Below are 21,491 nucleotides of genomic sequence, written 5' to 3'. Positions count from 1 at the left end.
ACTTACGATCTAATTTGGCACAAGAGTAAAACAGCGACATCACGTCTTTTAACTAAATAGTAAGTAGGAAACGTGTGACTTGCGGTGTTCATGTGTTGTTTATTACAAAAGCACTTTATGTTTTTATTCTCTTTAACCTAGCTCTTACTTGGATTTAACTTGATGGTGAAAGAGTTTATGCTGAAAAATAAAAGTGAATGATAACATTTTCAAATGTATTGACATTGAATGGGAGTTACCAGACAGCTTAGACTGTTTTTGTATGTAGGACTAAAGCGGTGCCACACACCACCTGTAAATACTGTAAATTATTTATTGAAGAAAAATAAAGTGTCATGTTGATATATTTTTGATGTTTGGGGTTTTGTATTCAGCTGTTCCTTTTTGTTTGAATTCATGTTTGACAATGGAAGTGTCTTTGCCATAGCATTAGACTTCGTGTAAGTACATTGAGCCAAGACTGACACCTAATGGTACAATAAGTAAACTCAATTTGCTGAGCCATTTAAGACTACAACCATGATCCTATCTAAAGAGAAGAGTGTGCATCACCGTGTTTGAGCCCTATTGCAACTTTTGCTCTATAAACCTCAAATATTATTTATAGTCAAAGGTGCTTTCCCCACTTAAAATAAACAACTATAAATAAAAAGAGTGATCGAAAAGATTTAAAAGGTTATGACGTCTTAACCAGTTTGTCATAAGATTCTAAAACACGTGTCTCATGTAGGCTTTATCATTCTGAAGAACGTTACCAGCTTACTAACTATATATTTATTCCCTTATGCTCTTTAAGAACTGAAATTAATGTTGAAGCATGCTAAAAAAATTATAATAATATAAAATAAGTGGACAGAAGAATGTCTAACCTTAGCAATTCGCGTTACTCTCAGACTCCTAGTGCACGTCATGAAGTAAAGCGCGCGAACTTATATATATATTTTTTATTTTAACATTCAGGGATTTGTCCTAAATATATCACATTAAATAAATGAAAAATTTTAGTTGGTCAACTTGTTGAAACTAGGTTGTGTATAAAACTAGTTATGAAGACTGCTATTAGTTTTAATGATCAGCGAAGAACAAAAACAGATTATCCATGATGTAGGAAAGTTTAATACATATAGGTCTATAAACATATGTACAGCACAATTAATCTTAACAGTTACTTTTCACAAATATAAATTACTTTAAATTGGCTTGTTTCAAAGCTTAACATGTCTGTGGAGTGTGAGCAGGCGCAGAGGTGTCCACAGTCTCACAGTCCTGCCACCATTACGTTTTGGAAATGAGTACACTACATTGTTCCCTCCTCACCAGAGCTGGCTCTACATCCTAGTTAAAATTCCATCTTGGCAATTGTTCAGAAATAGTACACTACAGCATAATACTGCATCATTTCCAATCACTTAACATCCTTATACCAATCCGGTGTTTGAATCTACACAAGAATAAGGCACAGATGGAAAAACACATCAAACATTCAATGAACGGTATTTACCAGCATGCCAGTCTGTCAATGTTTTGGCACAAAATCTGATTCACAAAAAAATAGACTGAGACACCTGCCCATTCATACAGTACTCACATTTCCACTTTAAGGTCAACGGTATCAGCGTTTCAGCACACTCATACTGAGAAAAGAACTCAACTAAACATGAAAATCAAATTCGGGTTATGTCTACCGTTACTACATACTCAAAATCAAGCAAGTACTGTCCTTTTAGTGCAATAAAAAGATGCAACAGTACAAGCGCTGACCATAAAGTGGAATTAAGTGGCACCAAGTGTTACAGATATAAGAAATTAAAGAGAAAGATAGCTTACGTGCTATGATTATCTAGTGTTCTGACAAGGTCTACATGGACCCGGAATGCTGTTGAGCCTTTTTTCCCCCTTTCTTTTTTAATTAAGGCTACTGTCCTCAAACAGGGCATCTGAGCATTACAATATTAACAAGTGGTGCATCTGCAATATAGCGAAGACACATTTAGCGGATTTGAAAAATAAAGAAAAACCATTTCAGTAATTGTTGCGGTTTTAGCTCATCACATATTTGTGACTCCTACATGATAACAACATCAAAAGACAAAATGTACAAGTAATTACTTGATTTTCTTTCCTCAAGATGATGCACGATAACAGGGGTCAGGATATTTCAGAAAGCAAAACTGATAGTCTGGAACAGCTCAACACAACAATGAATCAACATCTGAAGGCGAGATTAAAACAATTCCTTTTTTTCTCCTCACACGAAGGCTACTTTCATGAAAAAAAAACTTTTTTGCAAAAAACAAAACAACAAAACAAAAAGGCATGAACATCAAAAATAGGTTTGCTTTGGGGATAGTCCCTTTCTGCTAATGACTCTCAACAAAGACCAAATACTTGGGGCCCTTTTTTAACTTTGGCATACTTCAACACTTCACCAAGTTCAGTCATAGTCCATAGGACTAACCACGCTTCGTTCGGTTTCCTCGGTCCAAAACGGCAGACTTAACCTGGTTGTAAAACCTAGAAGAGAGCACACAGTGGCGATAAAGAGGAGTTTGGTGGTGGCTCCATTTATTGCCTAAGGTGGCCTTCTGCCATATCCTTTGGCAGTACAGACCGTCTCTGCACTAACCAAGTATTCACCTCACGTCTTCCTGTTGTTCCAATTAAAGTCCGTCACGGGTTTCTCTGCAGTTTTTTCCAAAGCAGGCGAGATGGGCTCTAGGGGGGATTTCTGAGACTGAGGGGAGCGGGGGTCAATTAGGGGTGGGGGTTTGTCGGGGTGGAAGGGGCGGTAGTGATCGGGCCCCATGGGGCCATGGTTTCCAGGGGGTCCCCTGTGGTCTGGCATCCTTCGGAAGTCCTGTGGATGCCCTCCTCCACCTGGGTGATAGTTCGGGGAGCGGTATTCATCCGAACGCCTTCTCTTAGGGTCTGGATGTCTGAAAACATAAAGCTAAATATTTGTTCTACAGCTCTACACACAACAACCCAGTTTTGGGCATGAGGACGGGCGTTTTCCATGTTGTCAACATTAACACATGTAATAAAAAGCCCCTCTTGCTCACCTGTCATAATAGTCTCGATGGCCCCGATGATCTCTATCATTGCCATACTGGTCATAGGGTCGTTTGCGAGGGGAGCTGCTGTTCCGGTAACCTCCTGAGCTGCGGTAGTCACCATGAGGACGACGGTCACCATAGTGATGGTCCTTGTACCTTTGAGTGTCATACGGGTGATGGCGATCCCCTTGCCATGGCTGACTGCTGTTCCCCGGGTAGCTGTATTTACGGTCCCTTTGCCAATCTCCTCTATCGGCTAAAAGATGCACAAGGTAACAAATAAGACTTTGATCCTTAAAAATGACAACTGGAATCATAAATGACAATTTACGGTTGTTCAAAATCATAATTAAATCAGCTAATTAAACTACAATAAGTCTTGAATATGATTTCTGGGTCCAAGCCTCCTCCATTTCAAGAGAGAATACTTTCTTAAAAGCCATTTATGAGCACTATTCGTTTAGTCATACTACAGTACATTGATAGTGCAAATTAGCTGTTTATTGTTTGCTTTTCTGATCTGATCGTTTGTTTCCCGATCTATGCGTTTGGATGCGTGACAACCTGACGTCAAACATCCGGATTGTTTCAGCTCTCACCGTCATTAGGAAAGTGCCTTTTATTGGGCTGGTTATACTGCTCTCTGTGGTGGGCGTGAGGGGGAGGTCCAGGTAGATGGTTGACCGAAGGATGAGGTTTGGTTCCGGGCTGGGTTCCTACAGAATCCCGGCTAGAGCTGAAGGTTTTTTTCTTGGCGGGATCATCCTTTTTCTTTTGCTCCTTCTGTAAGTTATATAAGGAGCAAGTGAGTTAATGGCACATGAGGGGAACTATATCATTGAGTACTGTGGATTTAAGACGAGCTTACCTCTTCTTCTTGGGAGCGCTTTTTTTGAGCCATCTTATACAGCTTGTGCAGTTTCCGGGCACCAAACTCGGTAAATTTAGACACAAAAATCCAGAGGTTTCTGACAAATTAAAAGCGGGATTGAAAATAAATGTCCGAATATAATGGGAACTTTTTGAAATCAGATGTATAATGTGTAGTTGAGATACCTGCGCCAGGTCTTGACGTGCTCAGGGTCACTATACGATTTAAGGCACTCTGTGATGCGGTCTCCAATCTTCAGCAGGCAGGTGCGAGTGTGCTGCAGCTGCTCCTGCACCGACAGCCCCTCGTCTGGCTTATCCAACTGCTTCAGAGCCTTCTTCACCGGCCTCATCCGCTCCTTACACTGCACACACATTATAGGACGTTAAAAACATCAACATATTTCTTCATACATTACAGTTACATCATGCCTTGAAAAGGAAAGACTGAGATGAAGGAAGGAGAATTTTAACACTCACAATGCTGAACGTTTCCTGGTCCAGCTCATCATCTTCCTCTCCAATAGGCACAGGGTCATTTCCTGCAGTGATGTGCACAGGGCCTTGAGTTTTCTTGCCCTTCCCCCCTGGTTTGGCCTGGAAAAGAGAGAAGATGAGTTGATGAGAGACACATTGAGACGATATAACTTTATTATGTACAGATTTAATCCGATCTAACCTGGACATAAAAAAGTAATACATTTATATTTGTAACACAGAGAATTGAATAATAATAGCAGTATAATTTAGGTCTAAATCATGAGTTTGTGTCAACCTGTTGATAAGAATAAGATCATAACAAACATTGTCCACAGGGTGACGGTGAAACATAATACTTAAGTCCAAGTTTCTAAAGGAAATGTTCTCATGCTGAAACATAATACTGATGGCAACATATAAAAAAATACCTTCTCTTTTTTGGACTTGGAACGCTTTTTGTCTTTGTCCCCCTCCTTCTCTTTTTTAGGAGTTCCTGTTTTTTCTTTGTTCTCTTTGTTATCCTTCTTCGGTTTCTTCTTTGTGGGAGATTTTTCAGCTGCATTGTCCTGAAAACGAGAGAATTGTAAAAATGCAGCATAACTGGTGAGTGCTGTGGATTCTGTGTCTTTATCTCGCTTCATTAATCAATCTGTTATATTGAATAGTGTAGAGATTAAATAAAAGTAACATACCTTCACTTCTCCCTCTTCTGATGGGTTGTCGGAGAGACGAGGAGAGGCAATTTCATTGACCAGACCATTGTTATGGGCCTTGTTCTTCATCCGAGGTTTCCTCTTTTTGGGTTTGGTCTAGGAGATGGAAAGATAAAAAGAATGAAAATGTCTTAAAATATATGGGCTGCATGTTTTTTTTACGATTATGGTGAAAAACCCATGATCTTCACCTCATCTCCTGCTTTGACAGCATCTTGGCTTTCCTGCTCTTTCTTCAGCATCTTAAGCAAGTAGTCTGCTCGCATCTGTAACTGCTTAGCTTGAGGTTTCTTATCAGGGTCATCTAGGAGAATCTACAAATAAAGACAACAGGACACTTGAGGTCAAGTAAGGCAAAATTACACATCGCTGATGCTGCTCAAGCTAGAATTTGACTCAATGTACCTTCTCAGAAAGTTTGAGATCAGGATCGGTCTTGATCAGGTCCCAGTTGGCATAGCCGTGTTCATAGATACCCAGTAACAGCTGTGTGTCATCAAGAATATCCCAGTCTACGTCAAAGTGTGGAATCTTCACCCGACAGGTCAGCTGAAATCTGGCCATCAAAGAAAGAAAACTTGACTTATTCTGTCTCATTTTATTCCTTGAAAATAAAACTCAAATTCTTTAAAATGCATTAATGCAATTAGAATTGCAATTAGAATTGAATTGGCTATGCACCATACAAATATCACTGCAAAGAAAAAACTGAATTCATTAGATTGTGATTTAATTTTGACTAATTATGTCAATTTTTCAACAGTTTGAATTTTTTTCTCTCATTATATAAATTCAATACAATCAAAAATCCAGATTATGTTCACACAACTTAACATTCTGGCAGACAAATTTAACTCTATAGAAACTGGCAGCATAATCAATAAATTGGATAAAGATTTGATAATTGATTATATATCCCATTTTTTTCCTGATTCTACTTCCTTGAATTCTAGATACTATTTGCTACCTCAATTCAATAGCCTAAATTAAACTTGGATTCAAAAGGCATTCTCAATTCAATTTTGAATAGTGCACCACCCAGAAATGTACATTAATTTGGACTGAAACTGAACTGACGGAGTTCCCCAATAAAACCATCAACTCAAATTTAAGTGGCTTGATCAAATCTCCAGCCTGAGAGTGCTTGCAATAGTTAAAGACACACTGCAGTTTGTGTCTGTAGCAACTTAACTATGCACTATATTATGAAAAAGAATCTACACTATATCTTTAATTAGGACTCACTTGCTCCTTTCAGCAGGATTTGATGGCACAGCTTTATGTAGTGGCTCAAACTCCTCTTCATGCTGGATAATAGACTTAGCATTGACCTGAACTCCAGAGATCTTTATGTTAATGCCTCGTCTTTTCCCTGGGCCTTTAGCTGCAGCAAAGAAATAATACAAATTAAAAGACTATTAATTTCACTATTTCTACTCAGCACTGCTCTTAAGCATTCACGCACCTTCCACAGGGTTTTCTTTCATGTGCTCTTCGTGCTCCTGCACTGCAGTCACACAGGTGTTGTGCACCAGTTCCCCCAGACGCTTCAGGTCTGCAATGGACTTATCCACCAGCTCTGAGTCGCGGGCAATCGCCTCCAACCTGTAGAAAACACCATAACCAGCTCTGTACTACTTTTAATTGAACTACATGTTGTTGTTTTTAACTGTTAGTTGAAATGAAGCTGAATTAAAATATAAATATTAGATTACAAACTTAAACAGGTCTACAATTCAAATTTTTGTTTACATTTCATGTTGAAGTACTAAAAACAAACTGAAATAAAAATAAATGAAAGCTAAATAATAATAAAAAAACAAAATTCATAAAATTGACAAAAGCACACAAACATTTTTACAAAATATATATTTTTTGTTTTAATTTTAAGATGAAGTGTTAAAAACTAAACTGAAATAAAAATGAATGAAAGCTAAATAAAAAACAAAACAAAAATTCATAAAAATGACAAAAGCACATTAAAAAAATTAACAAAATATCCAAAAATATAGATATAAAATATAAATCAAAATATTAATAAATATTAAAATAGTATATAAATAATACTAAAATAACTTACATAACAGAAAAAAAAGTAATTAAAGACAAAGTTCACCCCAAAATTGTAATTAGCATTATTTACTAGCCTTCATTAAAACCATATGCCGTCATTTCATTCATTACTATATATATATTTTTTAATTACTATAATTTTTATTGCAGTGTGAACGATTCCTAAATATACAATACAAAATTTGGAATTACAACAAAATATATTCTTTCTGAGCATAGTATTTCTTACCTCTCAAGCGGAGCTCCAAATTTCTTGTATGCCTTTATGAACCTAAAATAAATGGACCATTAAGTAAATGCAGTGTTTACAGCAATGTCTTTCTTAAATCAGTGAGTGGACGTTAAGCTACATTACCTGCGGATCTCTGCGTCTGTAAATCCCTCCACATTGTTTTTGCGAGCTCTCGGCCTGCCTCTCCGCTTGGGCCGTTTGTCATCCTCACTGTCATCGGATTCACTGTCTGAACCCGAGGATCTGTGCTTCAGTTTGGATCCCACGTCACTGTCACTGTCATTGGCCTGCGGCTAAAAAAAACATCACAATACAGCTTTTGCAAAATGTGCCATGACATATCTTCGCAAACTGTATTTTTCTTGTTTTTAGCCATTCTCGCTCCAAGCATAGATTAGCAACATTTTTAGGAATATTAAAACAGTGGTTTCACTGAATATTTTGTGGAGGTCTCTTTTCTGTTCGGGTTTAAATCATCTCTGGTGTAAAGCAAGAGCGTGTGGCTGCAAACGGACACAAGGCCTTAATCGCCGGGCAGTCCACTGTGCTGGGAAACGTAATGACTCGTTTCCAAAAGCTACGATGCTGTATACTTCAACATGTGCTGCCATCACATGGGAATACAGCGCGAGGCTATAAAATCTAATGAGTCATTACAGCCTGTGCAAGATATTATGGATCCAGCTCACAGGAGAGGATAAAAGCGCTGAAAAGCCACGGGGTACACAATATGTACACACATCTATTATGTCCACTGATATACACATGTATAGTATAAATGCATGCTGATAATCATATCTGTTTACGAAGCTGAAAATCCTTTTAAACCTTTATGCAAAAAAGAGGGTTTACATAGGATTGTACACAATGCTTCTTTCATTTAAATTCAATACAACAAATATGCCCACTAAGTAAATTTACAGCCCATTTATTATATATTCTAAATGTTTTAAACAGTTGGGCTGCTTAATATTTTTCTGACAACAGTGATTTTCAGGATTTTTCTAAACAAAATTCAAAAAGAACAGCATTTATTTGAAATGTAAATATTTTGTAGAATCATAAATGTCTTTACAGAATAAAAGTATAAAAACAATAATAATAATAATAATAATAAATAGAAATCTTACTGACTCCAAACTTTTGAAAGGTAGTGTATATCTGAATTATAAGTAATGAAAATAATTATTTTGCACATTACAGCAAAGATACTGGTAAGTAGGACTACTGGCACTGTTTATATGTGCAAAATTGTCATGAGAATTATGAAAAGTATATTTTTGGCGAAATATCATCTGTTTTTGTTGGAAACAGCCATATGTTCCACTACCATGGGTTCCATAAAATAATCACTTACCCAATTTGAGCTGGCACAACCCTGGACAGTACATGAAAATACAGGCAATAACTAGCTCAGGTAACCTAGAAGCACCTCTTTACCTTCTTGTTGGAGCTTCTGCTTCTGGGCAGCATGTAGATGTCTTCCATCTCCTTCTGCTTCTGCTCTTCCTCCACCTTCCGCCGCTGCTCCTCTGGAATGATGTCATCCCAATCGCGTATAGGCCTCTCCTCAAGATCTGGTGTACTTTCATCCATGGTGAAGTTAGCAACCTACCAGAAAAAAAAAACAGAGCTGTGGGCCGAGGCTCAGGAGAAAATGTGCCACCTAACATTAAAAGACTTAATAGACTCTTGAGCACCTTAAACTGTGAAAGAAGCTCATCTGTAGCACTAGATCCTTGATCACTCTCTCTGGTTTCCGCAAGCCGCAAGATTTCATCAATGTCCATTTCCTGCGGTTCTGATTCCTCCCCCTCAGGTTCCTTAAACAGATCCTCTGCTCCAAATTTCAAGATTGCTGTCAATTCTTCTTTACTGAAGGGGTTTGAACTGGAGATAGCCAACACACAGGTATACATTAAGTGTTATATGTTCAATGTAACTTTAAAACAACATTCAGATCAGTGAAATACATTTTTTTCTATTTAATATTCAAGGTTCTCACTTTGAATTTCCGGAGTTGTTATCTAGTACGGTTCGCCCAGTGGTGTCCATTCTCTGAATGACAAGATGGTCTAGAACCATCTTCTTTTTGGCTCTTTCAATAATGTCTTCCTCCACCGTGCCTTTTGTGACCATACGATAGATATTCACCTATGGCAGAAATCCCCAAATATATTTTATTGCCATCTAAGAACTGTTACTTATGATTCCAGTTGAAGTATGTGAGGTTGCACATTAGGTCAAAGATTCGTGCTCTACTTACTTGCTTTTTCTGGCCAATCCTGTGGGCTCTAGCCTGGGCTTGAAGATCGTTTTGTGGGTTCCAGTCCGAGTCAAAGATAACCACCGTGTCAGCAGAGGCCAGGTTAATTCCAAGCCCTCCAGCTCGGGTGGATAGCAGGAAACAGAAGTCCTGAGAAAGACAGTGGACAGTGAGATCAAGAGCCAACTGCAAGTCTAGTGATGAACGATTATATCTATATATTAAGGCTGTCACTAATAGAGTAATTGGTCGATTATTCTGACTATTAATCAATTAAACAGATTTTTTTTTGTGGTAATAAAAATAGACCTAAGCGAACAATAGACTTTAAAATCACCTAAAATACATTTATAATAGCAATTAAGCAATAATAATTGTTATAATAATTTGTGTACATTATGTATTATATCAAATTCCTCCAGAGGGCACCAATGGCCTGATGATTGTTTTCACAGCCTTTGTGAATTCATAATAGCACTATGCTTTATAATGATTTTTAAATGGTTTTAAAATTTCATGCAACCTTACAAAATGATCTAATAATGCTTTATACACGCCACTTACGGTATTTTGCATTTGAGGTTTTTTTTTTTTTTTATAATCAAGCAATTGTGGCAGCTCGACTATATATCCTATTCCAGGTAATATTCATAAAAACAAGATGATAACCAATCCAATGGTGTAAATCTGTTTGTCTGACCAACAGCAGACTGGTGGAATGATCAGAGTAAATCAATACTTGTTAACTCTTTCCCCACCATTGACTAGTTATCTTGACTTTTAAAAAAATCAATGCAACGGGTTATGGCTTTTCATGTTTTCACTCTTATAAACTCGGGGAGGCTATTACACATCTTCTGAACGAGTACAAAACCTCCCGAACAAAAACACACATGAACAGGATGGAGAAACAAGCAATCTCTTATGTAAAAAGATGCATATGAAAAATAACGATAATCAGCAGTAGACCGCATATAAATGAAAACTTCATAAAACGGATATTCTCGACTTTTTGCTCAAAATTATACCTATATTCAAGTGTTTATAAAAGAAATGCTTTAAGCTAGAATAAAACAGATTTGTTTGTTTAAAGTAAAGCTCTGATCTTTATTTTGGTGTATTGCATATTAAAAAATTCATACAGCACAATATACTGGAGTCCATCAAATGTGAGTGAAAATCAGCTAGCGGTGGCTGGCAACTTTTTTCAAAAATGTTGGTGGGGAAAGTTAAGAAACCATTATTTTGCTTCATGGTTTTGCATTATTTTTTGTGACGGACATTTCACAACCTTAAAAAACATTCATTTATCATATATACTGTATATTTAATTATTTTATGTAGAGTTTTTAAACACACATATGGGCACTTTTTATTTCAATACTACAGAATTGTTTTGAACCTTTATGCATTACATTTACATTTTTCTAATAATTACATAAGGCCTGTATTTCCCATGGATCAAGCATTCCCACCACCAGTAAAGCCACAACCATAGCAAATATCTGCAAACCAAACAAAACAAACATGCATGCCATAGTTTAGGATCTTACCTCAGAGCCTTCTGCATTAAAGTGGTCCAGTGCTTGTTTTCTGATCTCTCCCTTGATGGAGCCGTCCAAACGCTGAACATTAGAGAACACACAGATACAGTTCAGGAAATTCACGCGTGGCACTTTGACCAAACCAGGGCACCTCAGCTTGATATGCTCCCATAAAATCCTAAAACCCCCCAAGTCACCACAAAATTATGACGACACTGATGATGTTTTGCCAGACCAAAACAAGACTAAGACGCAAGCTGTGCTAATGCTCAAAGCTCCACCGACCAAACAAGAACTGAGGGATAAAAATAGGCTGGTGGAACTTGATGTCTGAGCAGACATACTGCAACCCTGACATATGATTCCTTAAATCGCCCGAGCCAAGTATATACAAGCTACATCTCTCAATGTCTCCACAGACACAGATGTTTATTCCAGGCAAAGGCACACAGGAAAATCGATTTGTGAACAGCTTAAATAATGCTTTACTAGTCGGCCAGTCAATTACACACACACGCCTAGTAGATATCTTTCTAATTAGGGTCCACGTCTTTACTTTAATGCTGTACAGATAAACATTTTAACACACTGCAGTACGGTTCAGATCATACCTGAAATGGATATCGTTTCAAAGACAGGTATTCAGCAAGGATGTCCAACATGCGGACCATCTGAGAGAAGATGAGTACACGGTTGCCTCGCTCCCTGAGTCGTGTGAGAAGTTTGTCCAGCAAAACAAGTTTCCCACTGCCGCGCACCAAGCTCTGAACAAACATTAACAAACAACCTGAAAATGACGTCTCCTAAGAACAAAATCATTCGGTTTCAGTCTAGGAGAGCCATACCTGTATGTAATCTTGTGTTCTTTCATTCTCACGCTCCTCTGGTTGTTTGATGAGAAAACCATGGTTACAACATTTCTTCAGCTCCATGACAATGTTAAGAAAACCAGAAGAGCTGCCTCTGGTTCCTCTGGACAAGGCTTGGTAGTTTCTTGTTAGGATCCATCTGAAAAAGTCCCATTACAAATTAACAATGATGAGCTGGACAGATGTTCTCTAAACACTTGCATTCCAACTGGATGCAGTCTTAAGAGTCTGGAATCAAAATTTGGCTCAATCAAAGAGTTACTCGATTTAGAGAGCTGTGAAATTGGATGAAACCGCACTTACTTGTAAAACTGTTTTTGCTGAGCAGACATGTCGACTCTGAGGATTTGCTCCACTTTAGCTGGCAGGGATTTCTCCACATCTTTCTTGACACGACGCAGTAGAAAAGGCTCCAGAACTTTGTGTAGGCTCTGATAACCATTATCCCTGCCTTTACCATGCTCATCCTCAAAATGCTCCCAAGACTCAAACCTAGTAAGAGGCAAATTAAAAAAACAGGGGTTTTAAACTTCTTGACTTCATGGTAGACTTGCCGCGATAGACGGTGTTGACGGTGTTAAGCCGCAACACCAGTTACGCCACTTGCCCACCGTGGTACCGACCCCCAAAATCGTTTAGATTTTTTGTAGTAATAAAAATCATTTAGTTCAGTAAAAGCACAGACACTACAATTAAAAACTGAACGCGGCTGCTCAATGCAGTGTAACGAATGACAGTGGCATCACAGATCAGATTTAATTTATCCAGGGAGGAGAGTGAGTCGAGTTGACTGACAAGAAGAGTGAGGTGACGATGGCAGAGGAAAAACCGCCTGTTTGGCAATATTTCGGATTTTGAAAAGCCTGTTGACTCATGCCGTGATTTTGGAAGTTTTTTTAAACCTTCATTTCTTATTTAATTGGTTCCACATTGTTTGCTTATTTTTACTTTATTAAAACTTTGTGTCATTAATTTTATTTGACTTCAAGGTGTACGCCATGCCTCCAAGCTTTCTTACTCGTTTTGCTAATAAACGTTCTACGTTTCTAATTTATTTGGTTATATATATTATACAGTCGTGGCCAAAAGTTTTGAGAATTACATAAATATTGGAAATTGGAAAAGTTGCTGCTTAAGTTTTTATAATAGCAATTTGCATATAGTGTACATGTTTACTTAGGTACACAAAACAGGAAGTAGGCTATTTAAACTTTATGCAAGTTATTTGTTTTTTTATACTAGGCATATATCTGCCCTATCATGATCTATTTTTATTTATTTTGTTAATAAAAGTTCCATGTTTTATATATAGATGGTTTTAACAACATAAACAAATGTTACTGCACATGCACACTTTTGTGGCCCTAACATAATTTCCGGTAGACTTCCAAACAGAATCAATTACAACAGCTAAGTAGTCCCTCTAGAGTAGATTGTTTCTGATAACAAGTGAAATATGTTTACTGCCAGCAGGAGGTGCTTTAAAGGGGTGGTTCGGGATTTTTGACATCGGACCTCATTTTTAAGTCAGCCTGTTTGTTATTCATCAGTGGAGACATTTTTTTTTAAAATTATCCAGTCCTTATATTTGGATAGTTGGCCGAAGCTAGGCTAGCGCGAGTCAATGGGTATATGTTAGCCAGCCATTAAAAACCGTTTTACCCACTCCACAGTGCACCAAACACAAATCAATTATAACACTAGACTATCGATGCAAATGTCTGTTGAGAGAATAATGTTAGAAATCAAACTTACCTTTCATCTCAATGATCCTAAAGGAACTAGTTTCTCAGCCGCTGCGGAATTTTACTTTGCTCCGGTTAGTAATGATCAGTGTGCCAGCGGCAGGTAAATACACTTGCGTCATGTGTGGACCGGCTCACTCGGTTGCCTAGGTAATCAATATCACTCCGTTGCTGCTGTCGACAAGGCTGGGAACAAATTATAACTAATGCAATGTGATGAAAGGTAAGTTTGATTTCTAATATTATTCTATCAATGGACATTTGCATCGATAGTCTAGTGTTATAATTGATTTGCGTTTGGTGCACTGTGGAGCGGGTAAAACTGTTTTTAATGGCTGGCTAACATATACCCATTGACTCGCGCTAGCCTAGCATCGGCTATCTATCCAAATATAAAGACTGGATAATTTAAAAAAAAAAATGTCTCCACTGATGAATAACAACCAGGCTGACTTAATGAGGTCCGATGTCAAAAATCCTGAACCACCACTTTAAAGCAGGAGAAACAGAGGTGATACTGGCGTTGTCACACATCGATTAAACGGTGGGAAAATTTCCTCTCTGCCACAACCCTACTTCATGGACCCCCAAATATGATGACCGTCTTCCTAAATTATAAAGGCAGCTATACATTCATGTTTACAGACCCGGTAATACTGTTTAAGAACATACTTAACATATAATAAAAAAGTACTACTTGTAATTATTGTCTTTTAATATAATTATTAGCTAAAATACACTACGATTCAAAAGTTTAGAATATATATATATATATATATATATATATTTTTTTTTTTTTTTTTTTTTGAAAAAAAAAAAGTATCTTATGCTCATTAAGGCTGCATTTATTTGATCAAAAACACAGTGAAAACAGTAGTATTGTAAACTGTTGGCATTTAAAATAGCCCGTTTTCTATTTTAATAATATCATTTATTCCTGTGTTGGAGAAGGTGTATTTTTAGCAGCCATTTTGAACGGTAAAGTATATCTTAAAATATTTTAATTTGCATTTGTTATTTTTTTTCTACCTGTTATTAAATGTTAGATGCCTTAACAGAATATACAAAATCATTTTCAATTCAAATTTATTTGTACGGAGCTTTTGCTTTAATAAATATATTTCTAAAGCACAGTTTAAAAAAGTTTCTTTACTAACATTTTAACCTTTACACTCAAACAAAACAAAGGTTCATATTTTTATTTTCTCTCAAGTTTCCTAGTGGAGCAAAAATGGCAAATATGAACCTGTATTTTCATTATGATGGTGCAAACCCTGACTCTTAGTACTTACTTGTCAGGCATAAGAAAGTGCAGAAGGGACCACAACTCTTTGAGTGAATTCTGCAGTGGGGTCCCAGTAATGAGCAGCCTGTGATTGGATCGAAAGTCGATCAGAGTTTTATACAGCAGCGAGTCATCATTCTTAAGTCGGTGAGCTTCATCAACTCCGAGGAAAGCCCAGTTTATATTACCCAGCACTCCCTGCATACACAGACAAGACTTAACTCAATAACGTCTCAATAATGAACAACAACTCATTTTTATGACACAAGAAGCAAGTACAAAGGATTAAGTCAAAGATACATGAATATCATACCTTGTCCTTTAGTAGAATTTCATATGTGGTCAAAAGTGCATTAAACTTGATTCTTTTTGTCTGCTGGTGGATCCATTCATAGTCCCGGATCTGGTCAAAAACAGAGCGTTATACCTCAAACCAGTATTATAATAACAGGTTGGATTCTTTGTGGTTGCATTGTCTCAGCATGAATACTAGCTTACTGTCTTTCTACTTATGACATCTCCCAGGTACACCACTACATTCATGTCCGGGGCCCAAATATCAAACTCCCGCTGCCAGGAAGTGAGGGTTGACAGGGGTACCACCACGATGAAGGGACCGTAAAGCTGGTGCTGATGGAAAAGGTAGGAAAGGAAGGATATCGTCTGAATGGTCTTTCCCAGGCCCATTTCATCAGCTAAGATAACACTGTTACACCTACAGAACATAACAGAAACCAGAGATGAAGACAACATGGTTAATTCAAAATCAAGAACTAAAATCAAATCTTGATATTAGCTAATATTTTTTTATTTAAAATATTTTCTACTAGTTTTATTTAACTAAAACTATTACAAATCATGTTCATTTATCAAAATAATACAGCTGAAATAAAACAAAATATAAATTAGATGAAAATAAAAAACATCTCACCAACTAAATTAATTAAGCTTACGAAATAAAATGACTAAAACTGAATTCAAAAAATAAATTCAAGTTGAACAGAATAACAAAATTACCTAAAAACAAAATAAGTTAAACTTAAATTAAAATGAAAGCAAAAATATAAAAAACATTAAATAATAAAAACTAACAAAATAAAAGCTAAATATAAATAATATTAAAAATAACACTGATATTATATGCAATATTCTCTTTTTCAATAATTCAACTTATTACATTTATATTTATTCATTTAGCAGACGCTTTTATCCAAAGCGACTTACAGATGAGGACAGTGGAAGCAATCAAAAACAACAAAAAGAGTAATGATATATAAGTGCTATAACAAGTCTTAGTTAGGTTAACAGTACACGTAGCATGAGATTTTAAATACAAAAAAAAAAAAAAAAAGAACACCGACAGAATAAAAAAAAGAATAGAGCAAGCTAGTGTTAGAGATCTTTTCACACACACACACACACACACACACACACACACACACACACACACACACACCCACACACACACACACACACACACATAATTGCATAATAAATGAAAAGAAAATAGAATACAAAAAGATTAGAAAGATAGTTAGATTTTTTTTAAGAATAGAATTAGAATAGTGAGTGTTAAAGTTAGAGGGTCAAATAAAGATGGAAGAGATGTGTTTTAAGCCGATTCTTGAAGATGGCTAAGGACTCAGCTGCTCGGATTGAGATGGGGAGGTCATTCCACCAGGAGGGAACATTTAATTTAAAAGTCCGTAAAAGTGACTTTGTGCTTCTTTGGGATGGCACAATCATGCGACGTTCACTTGCAGAACGCAAGCTTCTAGAGGACACATAAGTCTGAAGTAACAAATTTAGGTAAATGGGTGCAGAGCCAGTGGTAGTTTTGAAGGCAAACATCAGTGCCTTGAATTTTATGCGAGCAGCTATTGGAAGCCAGTGCAAATTGATAAACAGAGGTGTGACGTGTATTCTGTTTGGCTCATTAAAAATTAATCTTGCTGCCGCGTTCTGAATTAATTGTAAAGGTTTGATGGAATTGGCTGGAAGACCTGCCAAGAGGGCATTGCAATAGTCCAGCCTGGACAGAACAAGAGCTTGAACAAGGAGTTGTGCAGCATGTTCCGAAAGAAAGGGCTTGAGCTTCTTGATGTTGAATAAAGTAAATCTGCAGGATCGGACAGTTTTGGCAATGTGATCTGAGAAAGTTAGCTGATCATCAATCATAACTCCAAGGCTTCTAGCTGTTTTTGAAGGAGTTATGGTTGATGTGCCTAACTTGATGGTGAAATTGTGATGAAACGATGGGTTTGCTGGAATCACAAGCAGTTCTGTCTTGGCAAGGTTGAGTTGAAGGTGATGGTCCATCATCCAGGAAGAAATGTCTGTTATACAAGCTGAGATGCGAATAGCAACCGTCGGATCATCAGGATGGAATGAGAGGTAGAGTTGAGTGTCATCAGCATAGCAGTGGTATGAAAAGCCATGTTTCTGAATGACAGAACCTAATGATGCCATGTAGACAGAGAAGAGAAGTGATTCAAGAACTGAGCCCTGAGGCACCCCAGTAGTTAGATGTTGTGACTTGGACACCTCACCTCTCCAAGATACTTTGAAGGACCTATCTGATAGGTAAGACTCAAACCATTGAAGTGTGGTTCCTGAGATGCCTTTTGCCAGTAGGGTTGATAGGAGGATCTGGTGGTTAACCGTGTCAAAAGCAGCGGATAGATCAAGCAGGATAAGTACTGAAGATTTGGATTCTGCTCTTGCCAGTCTTAGAGCTTCAACAACTGAGAGCAAGACAGTCTCAGTTGAATGTCCACTTCTGAAGCCAGATTGGTTGCTGTCAAGGAGATTGTTGTTTGTGAGAAATGTAGAGACTCGGTTGAACACAGCTCGTTCAAGTGTTTTTGCAATGAAAGGAAGAAGGGAAACTGGTCTGTAGTTCTCTAAAAGAGATGGGCTGAGGTTGGGTTTCTTAAGTATTGGAATTATATGTGCCTGTCTAAATGATGAGGGAAAAACACCAGTGTGGAGGGATGTGTTGATGATGTGAGTGAGTGCAGGTCCAACTACAGGAGAAATGGCTTGAAGGAGATGAGATGGAATAGGATCAAGCTATTAAAATATTAATTATTAATAAATTATTAATTTTTTAAAATCTTATTAAATAAGGTTACATATTAATATTAGCTAATGATATTTAAAATGTATTTAATAAAAAAAGACATGTAACCTTGAAGTGTTTCTAGTTTTTTAACTCCTCTTCTTGTTCATACTGTTGTTCAATTAAAAGTTATTTTATTATAAAACAGCACATTTATCAGATATCTTTTATAATTCAAGACTTAATGCACAGAAATAATATTTGAACACAAAGTGAATGCCTGTACTTCATCCGTAATAGAAAATAATAAATTCCTTCTAAAAGCTCCACTTGTCCATTACTCACCTGCACCAGGAGTGAGCTAGCCAGTTCACTCCATCTAACTGGTAATCTCGGAGTTGAAGGATCTCATCTCCAATGTAGGAAGGCTGATTCTTCAAGGCCATAAATCTGGGCCTCTGTTTCAATACCTTCCATTTGGCAAAAAAAAGAGATGACATGGTTCACATAACAGCATGGCACTATGCTTCAACACCTTTTCCCAAATCAGCAAAGCAAAGCTCCATCAGAACTCAATGTCATGCTCACCTTACAATCTTTGGAAGGAATAGTCTTACAGGCACTTCTGTTTTGAAAACTATCAACGCAAGCCTGAAATTTCTTTCCGATTAATGCGCCCTCCTCCCAAGTGCACTCGGCATACGGCAGCCCCATCCACTTACACAGGTACTCTGGCTCACTGGAACTGCTTTTATGGGCTGTTGCGACATGACAGAAAATGATTAAAGTAGTAACCATTTCCATTGACCGAGTAGATCAGATATAGTGCAATTTCAAAAGCAGCAGACTTACAAGGTGAGTCTGAAGGAGCTTGTGTCTTCCCAGTTCTTGTTGCTGATTAAATGAGAGAAAAAGAAAATGAATAACAGCTCATAATACATTGCATTACACTAATAAACCAAATAAAACACCAAACATTCTGGGTGTCGGATGACACTGTTCCCAGCGCAGTTTTTTTTTTTAAATCAAGTGTTTGAATCTCTATACCTCAGTGTGTTGACCTGATCATCACTCTTTTGTGTGTTAAACACCATCCACTTCATTATAAAGAAACATAACAAATGAAAAAAAGCAGCAAAAGTTACTCTAGAAAAATCTTGAGTGCTCAATCATTTTTTAAAACCTTAACACTTCCCAATCTAGAGGGGAACAAATAAAAGTGAATACATGTAGGACTAAATCTGTTAAAATGTTACACATTGCTCTTTGTATTGTTGTAAAATACTTTCATGAAAAACAGACATCCGGTAGCTTGTAACATGATATACAAACAGCACTAAACTCCAGCAAAATAGAGTCCTTTATTCAAAACCATTAAACTTTTTCTACAAAAGTATAATAACAAGAACACAGAATCATCTTGGAGAGTTTCATCATCTTGACTGAATGGAAGATGACAGACAGTAGCAGCGGAGAAAAGAGTTTACGTGAACTTGTATTTAACCACTTAAATATTAATCTGTACCTCACATTAAACTATGGAAAAGCTTTAGAAAACTATAGTGCAAGAAAACTTTATGGTGTTTTAGAAAGTTTGTGTTCTTTTTGTGGGACTTTAAGGGGTCATATGACGTTGCTAAAAAAGAACATTATTTTGTGTATTTGGTGTACTGCAATGTGTTTATGTGGTTTAAGGTTCAAAAAACACATTTTCCACATTATTACAGTAAATTATTGTTTCTCCTCTATGCCCCGCCTACTGAAATGCATCGATTTTTACAAAGCTCATCGCTCTGAAAAGCGAGGTGTGCTCTGATTGGCCAGCTATTCAGTGCATTTGTGATACGAATACCTAAAGTGCATTTCGAATACCTCAAGCGTGTGACGGAAATGTTACGCCCCTTAACATATTGTGATGCCCTGTCTGGTCAGAGCAACGAGACAAACATAAAACCCATCTGCGATCCACAGTGTAAAGTTGATGTATTTCCTCAGCGACCAGAACGGATTAGTTCCAGGCATGACGAAGTGGATATCCTCTTTTGCCCTCTTTTGGAAGACCAAACAAAGTAGTTTTGCTTTCTCAGTGAAACGCACAGCATCTATACGACATGGCGGCAGCGGCAACAACAATACCACAATGAGAATAAAAGGTATGCCTTCTTTGCGTGAACATCTGGGTGTCGTTATGCAAATCTTCCTCACAGTGACATGATGTTGGGGGGGGGGGGGGGGGGGGTTTGAATGGGCCGTTTTAGAAGGGTGTGGACGAGTCTTCACTTTTATAAGGAATACCTCTTTGGATTTGAGACTTTAGTCTTTGCAACTTTACAGATCTTCTTTATGCACCGAGAGCTTGTAACACTCCAAAGAGAAAGGAATAACTCAAATCGCATCATATGACCCCTTTAACAATAACACAGAATAGTATACACACAGTATCGGATTCGGATCGGTGTTGTCTGATCGATGCGGCAGGAAAAAAAAGCATTACCAGAGCTGATAGTAAAAGTTTTCCAGGATTGTCCTATTCGAGTCATCTCTTACCGATCACTCTCTCTACTATCTGGAATTGCCTGCTCAGGTCATTGGTAAGTTCTTGCTGGCAGTTGTAATATTCTAAATCTTCAGGTGATGCTTTATTCAACCTGAAGAAACAAAAATCAAAATTTCAATGTTTGCTGTCAGTTAATTTGTAAAAATGGCATTCAATATCATTGGCTTCAAGATGCCAGTTTCTTCCAGAGATCATAAAAAAATGGATATATCTCATGTCTATGAGCACTGACCAAGTATTAAGCTCTTCGTTTTTCTTCTTAAAGTTTTCTAACTTCTTTATCCCTTTGACTTTCTGCTGAGTGAGGGAATCCACACTCTCCCAAGTGTTGTGGATGTAGGACCAGTCCTTCCACTTGATGAGGAACTGAGTTTCCCCTTCGTCTTTCTCAGGGTCAAAGTCTGCTCCAGGGTCTCCATTTTCCTCAATAGCATACAGGGTCGTGGAAGCTCCAGTAGCTGGAAAAGGTGGAGAAAAATCAAGGGCTTTAGAAAACAAGCACAATAGCTGGTGTGTATCACAGAATATTAAGTATGAAAAGAAAAACCTAAGGTTTTTACCTCCTTTTTTGCCAATTCTGGTCTCAAGGACCCTTTCAATGGTCTCACTGTCATCATCCTGTTGCTCCTCGGCTCCTTCTGCCATTTCAATAAGGTCATCAGAGTCCGTCTCAAAATCATTCTGGTCCTCCTTGTAACTGCAACACATGCTTTAACATTACTACTTCGACAAGTCCCAAT

The 21,491-nt window shown here is 37.4% G+C and overlaps 1 protein-coding gene across 2 annotated transcripts in view; it reads right to left on the bottom strand.

Annotated features, from left to right (window-relative positions):
• Positions 1-1,093: 1,093 nt before the first annotated feature.
• Positions 1,094-21,491, bottom strand: part of LOC132156092 (chromodomain-helicase-DNA-binding protein 2-like) — a 28,693-nt gene continuing 8,295 nt past the window's right edge. For both annotated transcript variants that reach the window (XM_059564926.1, XM_059564927.1), the window contains 31 exons: positions 21,312-21,448; positions 20,984-21,209; positions 20,742-20,842; positions 19,047-19,088; positions 18,783-18,952; positions 18,540-18,664; positions 15,632-15,848; positions 15,447-15,536; positions 15,141-15,331; positions 12,407-12,595; positions 12,080-12,242; positions 11,846-11,998; positions 11,244-11,315; positions 9,691-9,840; positions 9,430-9,578; positions 9,125-9,314; positions 8,865-9,035; positions 7,548-7,717; positions 7,422-7,463; positions 6,585-6,724; positions 6,365-6,503; positions 5,525-5,675; positions 5,311-5,433; positions 5,099-5,215; positions 4,835-4,972; positions 4,407-4,523; positions 4,113-4,291; positions 3,925-4,024; positions 3,656-3,839; positions 3,063-3,312; positions 1,094-2,936 (listed from right to left, as the gene is read on the bottom strand). In XM_059564926.1, coding sequence (XP_059420909.1) covers positions 2,639-2,936; positions 3,063-3,312; positions 3,656-3,839; positions 3,925-4,024; positions 4,113-4,291; positions 4,407-4,523; positions 4,835-4,972; positions 5,099-5,215; positions 5,311-5,433; positions 5,525-5,675; positions 6,365-6,503; positions 6,585-6,724; positions 7,422-7,463; positions 7,548-7,717; positions 8,865-9,035; positions 9,125-9,314; positions 9,430-9,578; positions 9,691-9,840; positions 11,244-11,315; positions 11,846-11,998; positions 12,080-12,242; positions 12,407-12,595; positions 15,141-15,331; positions 15,447-15,536; positions 15,632-15,848; positions 18,540-18,664; positions 18,783-18,952; positions 19,047-19,088; positions 20,742-20,842; positions 20,984-21,209; positions 21,312-21,448 — 4,684 coding nt within the window. In that variant the 3' untranslated portion in view covers positions 1,094-2,638. The remainder of the gene's footprint in view (positions 2,937-3,062; positions 3,313-3,655; positions 3,840-3,924; positions 4,025-4,112; positions 4,292-4,406; positions 4,524-4,834; positions 4,973-5,098; positions 5,216-5,310; positions 5,434-5,524; positions 5,676-6,364; positions 6,504-6,584; positions 6,725-7,421; positions 7,464-7,547; positions 7,718-8,864; positions 9,036-9,124; positions 9,315-9,429; positions 9,579-9,690; positions 9,841-11,243; positions 11,316-11,845; positions 11,999-12,079; positions 12,243-12,406; positions 12,596-15,140; positions 15,332-15,446; positions 15,537-15,631; positions 15,849-18,539; positions 18,665-18,782; positions 18,953-19,046; positions 19,089-20,741; positions 20,843-20,983; positions 21,210-21,311; positions 21,449-21,491) is intronic.

This window comes from Carassius carassius, chromosome 13, assembly GCF_963082965.1.
Source record: "Carassius carassius chromosome 13, fCarCar2.1, whole genome shotgun sequence".
Classification (NCBI taxonomy): domain Eukaryota; kingdom Metazoa; phylum Chordata; class Actinopteri; order Cypriniformes; family Cyprinidae; genus Carassius; species Carassius carassius.
The sequence above is the reverse complement of the archived record's forward strand: the minus strand, read 5'-3'. Positions and strand labels throughout refer to the sequence as shown.